Source organism: Clinocottus analis, unplaced genomic scaffold (genome assembly GCF_023055335.1).
Source record: "Clinocottus analis isolate CAN_PGR_092001 unplaced genomic scaffold, fCliAna1.0.p SCAF_12, whole genome shotgun sequence".
Classification (NCBI taxonomy): Eukaryota; Metazoa; Chordata; class Actinopteri; order Perciformes; family Cottidae; genus Clinocottus; species Clinocottus analis.
Genome location: NW_027175843.1, coordinates 20421186 through 20433310, shown reverse-complemented (window position 1 = coordinate 20433310; position 12125 = coordinate 20421186). Strand labels below are relative to the sequence as shown.

Sequence of the window (12125 nt, the reverse complement as noted above, 5' to 3'; positions counted from 1 at the left end):
TAATTGATGTTCAGAGGACGCTGTTGTCTACGCTCCCTCTAAACTAAAACTAATCTGAAGTTATAAGATATTAAGAGTCTATTCATTCAAATGTGATTGTGTGATTCTCTTAACAGCTTGTGAAAACGTGTGCGTTTTTTTCCCTGCGACAGCCTGCGAGTTCTCCCGCCGCAACGAGTGCAGCGCGAGGCGAGTGACCCGAGCTATCGCGGGCGGCGGCTGCAGAGGCGGAGACCACGAAGAAAACAGCTTCCAGCGCGCAGATGATGATGAAGAGGAGCGGCGCTGGACCGACCTCTCCGTGGGAGAAATAATCAGCGCCGGCGGCAACGCTCCGCTCTCTACAAACAGGAATCTCCCCGATGACTGGACCCTGACAGAAAGTGTTTGCTCTGCCACTTTCTAATGCAAGACAACAATCTACTGGTGGACTGCTGAAATATGACCAGCGCTTCAGATGCCTGCTCTCTGCTCGTGCTTCTGTGAGCTCCTACTTCAATTCGCATTAAAAAAAAACACACAAAGTGGTATGCATCCTGCCGCAGGCTTTATCACATAACCTTGTCCACAAGAGGAAAAGCAGTGTGTGTGAGAAAGAGAGAGACATGGAGTGTGTGCGCTCATGCCTCCATGTGTGATTCACGACCGTGTGAGCAAACTGCCAACAGAGCAGACGGCAGCGCGAGAGACTTACCGAAGATATTAGTGGAATGTCCCTTCTTGGCGAGCGGCTTCAGCTCGTTGTGTCCCCAGCCGTACTGCCGGTAGCTGTCCCACGCGTGCTTCGTCATCTAGGAGGAGGAACGACAAGAGAAAACGGCCCGTTAGAGGATGCGGCGCCCGCGCAACATCGCGAGCGAGCGAGCGCGCCTCTGGACAACGGCGTCTCTACATCTGCCTCATAATTGGACTTTTTTTGGTATAATGAGATTTCGGTTACAACAGATGTTTCTGGCATCACTGAAGAGAGTTGAGACAGAAAAATACACATCAAAGTATCATAATCAGTAGTAGTGTTCACTTTCTCCTGGTGCAATATCCAGTGCATTTAAGTATGTTTAAGTACTTTTATACACATTTTTATTCAATATGTATATTTAATATTCTTCTTACTGATCATTTTTTATTTTGTTTCATTACCGTTCTACTGTTTATTTATATTTCTTGATTTTTTATCTTTATTTACTTGTGAGAAATGCTGATGTAATCCTGTAATTTCCCCACTAAGGGACTAATAAAGGATTATCTTATTTTATCGCGATTAATAGAAGTCAATATGAGATTCTTGCCAAATAACTCAGATAGCACAACCAGAGGAGGTAAAGTCCCGCCCCTTTTCAGTTCACAGACCAAATTATAACAAAACCAGCAGACTATTTAATTGACAAAAATCATCATTTGTGAAATTCATGTCACAGTTCGACTACTGCAGATTTGTTGAATTCTTTATTTTTAAGAAATGAGTGACTTTGCCCTTCAAGAGGCAAAATCATTATCCATTACTGGGAAAAGTAGAAAAGCAATTTACTTTGATTAGGGCCGTTGCTTTCCTTCAGCATTAAACCTCAGGGCAGAGCTACTAATGAATGCATCATCGATGCAGCGCTGCACGGCCTGCACACTCCTGATGCTGCCGCCTCCACGACTGGAGCACTGAACCCATGAACGGGAGGAAAGGACGACTGAAGGGAGGTCATGAGCTCAGAAGACTGACCAGCAGATCAACACACACACACACACACACACACACACAAATGTAGGTATGACAACAACCCATTCAACACAAACTGAGGATGTGTTTTGAAGCTGCCTCTTAGTATTTTGTTTCAGTGCATTATTCTGCAACAGAAATCTGTTCTTCATCATGAGGGTGAAACAGAACGGGAGGAGTAGGAGGATGAAGAAAAGAGGGGGATTGTGAGATGAGCCCTGACATGGAGGCTGAGGCTGAGAAGAGGCGCTCCGGGGCGAACAGAGAAGATGACACAGCAGAGGAAAGGAAGGCGCGCCAGCTGTTTACTCTCTTTCAATTTCAGGCCCCTTTTTTCCTCCTCCTCCACAGCCCCGCTCCTAAATTGCCTCGAGAAGTGCGATTCCTCTCCGTGCGGTCCTGTCCGTCTCTGTCTGGGTGTACGGACGGCGGTTGACGCCCTTTTTCTGTACGGGCCGTCCAGCTGGCGGCGCTCCCGCCTCTACGTGCAGGCTGGCGCCCTCTGTGGACTAAAGTGGTAGTGTCTCTGAGCACCAGGGTCTCTTTGAGTGGACTCCATTTGGAACAGGAAGCAGGAAGTAGAGCATCTCTGGAGCAGATACCTCTCTTCACACACAGCAGGAGGTAGCTGGACAGCCTCCCTGCATATCGCTCCTGTTTCCCTCCATGCCAGCGTGGCACTAGCTGCCACCTCTTCATGCCGCCACGTGAGCGTCAGCGGCCAGAGCTCCTCTCCTTGGAGCCGGCCGGCCGCCAGGCTCGTAAAGACGAGCGCCAGGAGCCTCATTGTGTTCCATGACGCAGTCCACACACACACACACACACACACACGGGAGAAGTATAAATCAAATGAATACACAGCATGACATGGACACTTAAGTGCTGGCTGACTCCCCTTGATCCGCGTTGATTGGATGCTTCATCAAACTCTGATTGGCCCGTATGCCAAGGACGAGGCTACAGAGCAGGGAGCAACACACTGTTGACTAACCGCTTATTTAAAAAGGACCTTGAATACTAATTGGGCATTAAACTACAAAATGCTGTGATTGATTCTGACAGGTAGCGCTCGCATCACAGCATCTTTAGAGAAGAGAGAGAGAGAGAGACAGAGACAGAGAGAGAGAGATTTGGGTTTACATTGGCTAGTTTCTTCTCCATCAGTGAGGAAGTCAAGGAGCTAAACTCAACATGTTGTGACATCTTGAGCGCTGCATTGAGAATGTTTTCCTCACGTTGACCCTCTGAACCGTGAGTCATAAAGAAAGATGTACACTGAGCTCTTCATGTTTATGACCTCTCCTTCCTCTTTTACTGGACTGTTGTCACGGGACTGTTGGTCTCCTAAAGATCCATCAGGGAGATGCTCTGCATAGCTCATTTTGTTTTTTACCAAATCCGGTGGAAGCAAACGGTTTAACTGTGGAGAGATTTCAAATGAGACGTGAAGAATAAAACGTTTCTTATGAAATATTACAATTTTAAGCTTTGTTTCATTTAGTTTTTTATGACAAAACTGTTCATAATGTAGAAGTTTGCAGTAACAATACACTCAGGATCCTCATGATTTATAGATGAGGCCTGTTTGGGTCGCGGTTGTCTTAAAGTGCTATTTTAAAGCGCTGCATTGCATTAAATGACTCGTTAGCGCTGCGTCCACAGTGTGATAATAACTGTGTTTCCCCATGTGTGTGTGTGTGTGTGTGTGTCTTAATGACTCATGGAGGACAACACTGTTTAAATTGATCCCGTATTGAAGGAGAGCTGCAGACGGAAGCAGCTGAACAGGATGTAATAGAGTCACTCGGGGCGATGTAGGGCGACTCAAAGTTATTGTTCCTGCCGCCGACCGGCTCAGATCGTTGTTGTTAGTGTGGGACAACGCTGAGTTTTTGGGATGATGGAGTCGTAAAACAGGTTGGAATACTTTTTGTGACAGGATACGTGGGAGTAAAAAATCAGTAATGACATCAATGAGCTGGTGTTGAGTACAATGCGAGCCTATTTGAGGTCAAATCAAGCTCTTTCAGTGGAAATGCCTTGATTTCATTCTGCAATCAGCAGACTAATGGACCACTTTCTAAAATCACTGACCCCATTAGCCGCTCGGATACAAAACATGCATGAATAGACTCCAGGTGAGCCAAAGTTACCCTTTCATGTGCAGTGTTTATGTCGGTGACAAAAGTAGTTAGACAACCCAAGGTTGTATAGAAGTCTATGATTCATGTGTTGAAGCTGCATTCTCTCTTCTGACCACAAAGGGCGACTCCTCTGGTTGTATAGAAGTCTATATAAATGACTCTACTTCTCTCTTGATGTATTCTTTCTGTTCACTGGTTGCATAAAAAACAAGATGGTGCCAATCTTAAGGCTTCAAAAACATCAGTCCACAAACCAACAGGTGACACCGCGACGACCATGTCTTATCTACCGTCTATGACTCGACCTGATGAATCATGCATGGTGTCTTTTTTTACAGTCTAAGTCTCTACATTGCCGCCGTGAAGTGAATGTATTAACGGTGCCACACTGTTCACTCGAGCTGGCTTTGGCACAAACAGGCGCCACAGGAGTGGCCCTATTGTGTTATTAAGGTCAGAGTCTGAGGGAGATGAGAAACTTTCTCTTTCCCCGTCGACTGAAGAATAATAAAGTGAAGTCCTGAAACGTGCTGCCGGTTTTTTATGTGAAGGAGAAGAGCCAAAACATTTGTTCATGTTTCCATTTCAGTGGCTTCAAAAGGTCCAGAATGAGCAGGCATGAGATTGGTCGAGCATTTGCTGCCGTCGACGCTTAACGATGCTTACATGCTCCAAATAAAACACGCTCGAGGCGTGATCTTGCTTGATCCGATTGGCTGGCTTGGCCGAGTGTGCTGTGATGAGCTGAGCAACTGTGCGCCTAAAAGGCCAGAATACTTGAACTTTTAAGTGTGCCTAAAAAACGCTACAAAAACATGACGCGCGGCGTTTAAAAGACGCGTATGAAAGGCCGTACAACAGGAACATAATGGTTTCGCTAGCAAAGCTCTCACCAAAGGGTCGAGGTTCGGTTAGGTCGCCGGGCAGCGAGAGTTTTCACACGTTTATCCCAAAAATCTAATGTCAACACGCATCCGTTTACAGGTGAAGTATCCCTGCTTTAGTGGATTAGGGTCAAATCGGGGAGCAGGACCATGCTTACAGTGGATTAACTGGATGTTTGCATCACTTTACATCCATTTGATGACATTCTGTTTGTTCCAGTATCCTGATTCCTCTTTGATTTTGTTCGTCTGAACCTTCAGTCTCTTTCTAACTGATGAAGCGTGTTATCAACGCAGACGTTCAGATTCATTTATTTGTTAACGGGCCGAGCAGGACGAGCTATTTATTGTTCAGACGCCTAATTTACATGCAGAAAGTGAAACCATGAATGTTTCTAATACATACTGATGAACAATGGCCTCGGATTAAAGAACTTTGCCTGTGTGTTGATGTATTTGGTCTCCACGCACCAGGGTCCCTTTAGAAAACCTCTGTTTTTACTGCAGCAAGGTCTGACGGTGTGGTTCTGATTCTCCCAGCAGCGCGTTCCTCTCGGTCTCTCCAACGCAGCATTATGAATCTCTCTGGTCATCTGCGGCGTCTTAACGGGTTTTATTACAGATCCCTCCGTCCTGTTTGAAAAGGCTTCTGCGTAAGTTCACACAATTAACTCTGCTGGAAGCTAAAATAGCATAAGAGTCGAGGCTGAGTCATCGTGCGGTGCGTCAGCACTGAATCGTTTGTTTTGTGAGCGTCGTGTTTGTGAACATTAGTGCTCAAGAATGTGAGTTTTCTGTACTTTAATTGCATCTATCAAACAGGAAAAGAGGGGAATTAAGGTGAGGTAAAAAGAAGCGTTGACTCCAGAATACGTGCTTTAAGTCCGTTAGACAATAAGTATCAAAAGTTTGGGACAAAAGACGTTAAAACTGGCGTCTGAGAGATCTTTAGGACGTCTCCGCTCAGCATGCGCTCTACTTTCCAGCTCACAGAGCGCTGTGCTTAAAGTTGAGCCCAATTAGGGTTCCGAACCCGTCAATAATTCCTCTGGTTTCCCGGGGTGTGGTTCACAGTCGGAAAGCTCTGACAATGCCCTCACGCTGCCTTCGAGCAGCAGGGGCAGAATGGGAAGAAAGGGCCCCCCACCCCGCTCAGGACAGATGCATGCATCATTCCAAGATGGTTTCCTCTGCCGGTGAACAGCCTCTAGGACCTACGCTCAGTGTCGAATGTTAACGGAACGATTAGCGCCTCGCGGCTGTGTGCACTCGCCAGCCGACCCTCCAGGACCTCAGCATTGCTTTGTGCTTCGTTATATAATCACGTTTTATCGTGTTAGACTTTGTGGTGGTCAGATCGAGCCCACGCATTCCTTGAACTGTGGCCAAAAATAAAAGTCTTTTGTAGAGATAACAGTGACCTTTTGATCACGGTTCATCCCTGAAAGTAGACGTTGGGGATGATATTTGGTGAACATTTCCTACATATATCACGTTCAGGGAAATGGGACAAACGACCACTGAACACGACCAAAAGAAGAAGAAAATAAACTGCTCGCTTTAAATGATCTGGATTTGTTAAGTGCAAATATTGACTGTTTTAGATGCATGAAAGAATGGATAGATGGATGGAGATAGATAGATAGATAGATAGATAGATAGATAGATAGATAAACATTTTCTCTGTTAATTACGGTGCAAACAACGACTTGAAGGCATCGTTACCGTGATCTCATCTACGATGTGGTTAAAAAATCCTTTGCTCTAAAGCGCAAGACTTTATAAATGTATAACAATGGCTCCAGTGAGACCTCGAGCGTCCATCTTGAAAAAGGTTGGTTCCTGTCACCAGGAAGACGTTCAGCAACAGGCGGCTAGCGGCGTCATGCTCAATGTATAGGAACACATGATGGCTTGTTGCAGAAGGGAGTTGGTTCTCAAATGTCACCTCGCTGCTTCACGAGAGACCAGAAAGTGTTGGAGCCGGAGGGGTGGGGCCATTGTAACTCCTCCCCCTTTGTGTTGTCCGCTGATGAGACGCTTTCTGCTACGCACAAATCCATACGCAACGAGAACAGAGGATTTTATGAGACTGCAAAATGACTGCAGAGAGCGAGAGGAGGAGGAGATGCTGAGGAGATATATAGAGCACACACACACACACACACACACACACACACACACACACACACACACAAAAGAGTAACAAGAGAAAGAGAAAGACTCAGCCAACGGGAGAGAAAAGGGTGAGATATGAGGATAGGAGACAAAGCAGGAGAGAGAGAGAATTAAAAAGAGACAGAGAGCAGGGGAATGATGAAAGCTGAGCTGTGCCCTACCCCGAAGGAGAGAACACACACACACACACACACACACACACACACACACACACACACACACACACACACACACACACACACACACACACACACACACACACACACACAGTCTGGTGTGCTGTCAACATACAAGGCCATCTGCCAAGCACCACCAAGACTTCAGGGAGAGAGACAGAGAAGAGAGAGAGAGAGACGTGTGAGAGAGAGCAAGACCGAGACAGAAGAGAGGAGAGAGAATGAAAAGAGAGGATGAAGGGGGGAGGAGAGAGTCCAAGACAGATAGAGAGATACAGAGAAAGAAAGAGAGACAGAAAGGAAGAGAGAGACAGAGAGGAGGAGAGAGAGAAGTGCTGAAGATAGTTCACGTATTCGTTGAAAACCATTTACATCAAACTTTAAGAGCTGCTTTGCCATCGATTTGTCTGCTTACAGTCCATAGCTCGCTCTCTCTCTCTCTCTCTCTCTCTCTCTCTCTCTCTCTCATATCTTTTAGAGCTCAGTCTCAGCTGAGCGACGGGGTCGAGCCGGCGTCAGTTTCTCTTTTGTATTTTTTTGTGCTTTTCGCCGCCTCCGGGACCGAAAGCCAAAAAGTAGGTCACGAGACCCGAGATCGCAGAGACGCCTCCCATCCCGCCGCGGCCCGAGCGTCCTGCAGCTGCAGCCACACGCCAGAGGGGACGCCGCCTGCGTCTTCTGCCCCGAAGCACTGAAACACGCCATTGAGCACGCTGCTTCCCTCGGACAGGAAGCAGCAGCGTACGTTTCTATGGGTCTTTGAACCCAGCGTGACCGCTCCGAGACGTCGGCGAGCGATTCTCGGCCTTAGCCAATTAAAAATAGGGACAGCGAAACATGTATCGCAAAATAAATTGTGATTATCTGTTGCATTAGGGGATTACAGGTGCGTTAACTCAAAGTATGGATGCCACCTATCATTAAAATGACGTAAAGTATCAGTGAAAATACACATTTTTTTAAACATTTTATTGCGTAGTATTTTAGTTACCGATAATAAACAGGCAATGCTGCTGCTGATGCCAAATATGAATAAATCATGATTGCTGTGTTATCTGAACCGATGTCCAAAGGTACCAAAACAATTTTTTTATTATTGTAACATTACTTCAATAATAAAAAATGATTTTTAAAAAGCGCTTACTCATCTCATAACTTCATATAAAATGCAGAGTCAGCGATGATTTCACTGTGATGCCGACACACAGTTAAAACAGTTATTTCCACAGCACTTCACTGAAGAGATCAGTTTATACTTATATTGATCTGCTCATGAAAAACTTTTCGTTGGACTTTCTTCTCTGATGAAAAGTAAAAGCCGTCTAAAAGCATTGTTGGCACATAAAGTTACGATGTGGACGGAGAGGACGGAGTCGTGGTGACGTCGCCCCGTGGAAAGCAATCAAACGTTTAATTTTAGGAGGTTTTCCATTCATCTAAGAGCAGAAAAACTGCATATTTTTAGAAGACATATTAATTTATATTAGGAATTCTTCATTAAACTAAAGCAGAGAACGCGTTCTCTTCCACCGTTGGAGTCGTTATTTCTTGCATTCGGGACTAACTGGTGTTTTCCAACATTATTGATGAACAAACCGTATAGAAAGTGAACTCTGCCGCTCATCACCCGCAGCAGCCGGCGTGTTCCAGCAGCTGTGAGCCGGCGATACGTCAGCGTGTGAATCGCATCGCGGCGCTTAAGACTGGAACATATTCCCTTTTCCTTTATTGCCCTGAAACGCTGCAGACGCTGCTGTGACGGACTCTAAGGGATCCGTTAGCAGAGAAGAAGAAGAACAGAGCCCAGCGCTGCTGGGAGTGGAAGGGGTGGTGGAGGTAATTGTGATTATATAAATATACTAAACAGTCAATATTAATATTAAAAGTTGATGGCTTGTGTGAAAGGCTTATTTTTTCATTGGCTGATTTTTCTTTGGACAATTTGTTCCATCATGTCGTCAAAAGGTGTTTTTGTCATTTAACGAGTACAAAACTGTCCTGGCAGCTAGAAAAACAGAAAAAACCTAATCAAAGCGTCGCCGTGTAACCCGACTCCAATCACTACAAGCGGAAGAGAAGATTGAGATCATTGATCCTTCACGGAGTCGAGCTGTGTGCGCACCCAGTTTGTAACAGAAACTAAATAACACACCTAAAAAAAAAAGAATAAAAAAGCAGGAAATCGGCGGCAGACAGATGGTGAGATCCACAGGAAGTAAAGTGTCTGAGTTACAGCTCAAACATAAACGACCACGAGACCACGGACGCCGATGCTCTTTGACGGACTTCAGAAGAAACGCTTCGTCACTCGTAACCTCGCTGTGGGTTCTACCTGGACCCACGAGGCGTTCAGGGACGGCGTGCGACGCCGAGCGCGGCCATTTACAGCCGCTCTTCCCCTGCCCGTCGGGGAGTTGGTGGCATTCTCTCTAACTGGTAATTATGAAAAGAAACAAAAGAGGCTTTCACAGACAAAAAGCCTGTTTTGGAGGGAGCGGGCCGGCTCCCATACGCTGACTCCAAGTGCTGTTTGAAGAGACGATACCAGGTAATTATGCAGAGCGGGGGAGGGGGGAGGGGGAAGGGAGAAAGAGAGAGGCCGGGTTGGCTCGCTGTCTATAGAGAGCCAGACCAGATAGCACCATCTGCATTCTGCACAGGCTCGGTCCGTCTGGCTCAACGTGGCCTTCAATAAGATGCTGGCGCTGAGACAGATAACAGGCAGCAGAAAGGTATTCACACACACACACACACACACACACACACACACACACACAGATTAAATATCAGCCAGCACAGACCGCAGGGCTGCAGGGTTTCACCCCGGTGTATTGTAGGATGCCATCATTGAATTACATGTGAATGGGGGAGCTGGAGGTACTGGTTTTAAACCATCACAGAGGGCCGACGCCCACAACCCCAGTGCGTCCCACATGGACCGAACAACAACGGAGCTCAGTGTTACTTACTATTCAAAGGAATACTTCAGCTATAAAAAATGTCTCTATCTAAATGTGTGTTTACTAACCCTCACGCATGCAGAATGATGCGTCAGAATGATATTTTAAAGAGCGGAGTGGCTCGTTTTGATGTTTAACTTTATCCCCAATTTACTTGGATTCATCAAGACTTTTCTCTGTTTCTGTGTTCTACGTTTTCTTCTCGAAGTCGAGGGAACGAGGTGAGTAACGGGTGGAGATGAGCTCATTTTCTGGCTGAAGAGTTTCTTTCTGAAAAGCCATTGGTTCTCATCAGTTTCCTCAGAGCAGATATGTTGCTTAACAGAAGCTTAGACGGTTAAAAAATGTCTGAAAGAGAAAATCCTTTTCATAGAAAGACGAACACGAATATATCTAAAGTCAACAATACAATAAATCTGAAGAACAACTAGTTCCCATTCTGTGAAATCAACATTTTCAGAGACCTTCAGGAACCTTAAAGGACCTTGATGAACCTTTAAAGACCTGCCCCAGTGCATGCTGGGTACCTGGCTCAACTCTCTCTGTCCTCACCTCTCTGATCTTGTCGCGCTTCTCCTTGGCGTCGGGCTCCGGCGGCTCTCCGTCGCTGACGCCCACCACCTTGGGCATGGGGACGGGGGGCAGCGGTTTGGGCCCCGCCTCCTTCTTCTTCAGCTCCTCCATCACTTTGTTCTTCTCCGTCTGGATCTCCGCCTGCAGCTCCTCGCGCGACTTCCTCAGCTTCTCCTTGGCCTCCTGCAGCGCTCGCTCGTGGTCGGCCCGGATCTTGTCCCGCAGGCTCTCCTCTTCCTCTCTGTGGGAGGAAGTAAAAAAAAAAAATCAAGAATCTGAGATAAAAAGATAAAAAGTGGTTATCATGAAATTTATTCCTCCTGCCGGTGAGGAGGAGAACACTGTATGGAAGCCCATTGCCGCCACAAAAAAAAAAAAAAAAAAGTCACTCGGGAAAAAAAGTCATTATGACAACAAAAAAAGTCATTATGAAAAAAAAAAATTTGCCAAAAAAAATAAATAAAAAGAGTCACAATTCTGTCTTTTTTTGTTGTCATAATTATTACTTCTTTTTTGGCAGAAATTACTTTTCCTTTTTTTTCATAGTAATGCCTTTTTTTGTGTGGTGGAAAGTGTTTCCATAACAATGAGACGAAGTGGCTGAATGACAAACATCATCTGTGGGTCCACGTGGCGGTTTGAGGACGCGACTCCTCCTGAGGACGCCACTCCTCCTGAGGACGCCACTCCTCCTGAGGACGCCACTCCTCCTGAGGACGCCACTCCCCCTAAGGACGCGAGGACGAGGGTCAGGATGGAAAACAAACAGCGGGAGGCCGAAGCAAAAGGAGACGAGAGGATGGAGACGCCACATGGTTCTGTTCTCCTGCCGGTTCTGAAGGAAGAGCGGCCTTCAACAACAATATTATTATAATAATAAAACAACCAGGCAGCTGTCGTCTGTGACATGAAGACCAAACGTTAGAGGATACATCCAGTTGTCCCTTTGACTCGTCATCATGCATGTAGAGGTCATGCCCTTTAGTAAATCATGAGATAATAAGTCTTACTTATGAGTTAAAAGTCTAAATAAAGAGGTAAATAGTCATAATCATGAGGTAAACGTCTAAATAAAGAGATAAATGGTCATAATCATGAGGTAAACGTCCTCCAGAGAGGACGCTCCATGAGGGGACCAGACCCTTTAACTCATCATGTAGAGGTCGTACTCTTTGCTGCAGCGCAGGTGGAAGCACATGAATTTAAACATGACGCGTGTGCGCTCAAGGTCAGAGAAGCTGTTTCACATATGAACCCATCCTTTCAGGCTTTAAACACCATTTAAATCTTCTTGAAGTTTTAACCTGCGCTGGAGGTCTTGCTACATAATAAATCACCGAACATCAAGGAGGAAAGACACAAACAGAGAGAAACAGGAGATTCATTTTCCTGTACTCAGAGTTGCTCCCTAACATTGTCATGAGCGGGGGGGTGGGTGGTTGGGGGGTTATGAGTAGAACTGTGTCGCGCAAGATGCTGAACGCATCATTAAATAATCC

At 45.9% G+C, this 12125-nt stretch overlaps 1 protein-coding gene across 3 annotated transcripts in view; it reads right to left on the bottom strand.

The window, feature by feature from the left end:
* man1a2 (mannosidase, alpha, class 1A, member 2) overlaps nucleotides 1-12125 on the bottom strand; it is a 61570-nt gene that overhangs the window by 31008 nt on the left and 18437 nt on the right. For all 3 annotated transcript variants that reach the window (XM_068572214.1, XM_068572213.1, XM_068572215.1), the window contains exons 3-4: nucleotides 10606-10867; nucleotides 695-791 (exon numbers count right to left, since the gene is read on the bottom strand). In XM_068572214.1, coding sequence (XP_068428315.1) covers nucleotides 695-791; nucleotides 10606-10867 — 359 coding nt within the window. The remainder of the gene's footprint in view (nucleotides 1-694; nucleotides 792-10605; nucleotides 10868-12125) is intronic.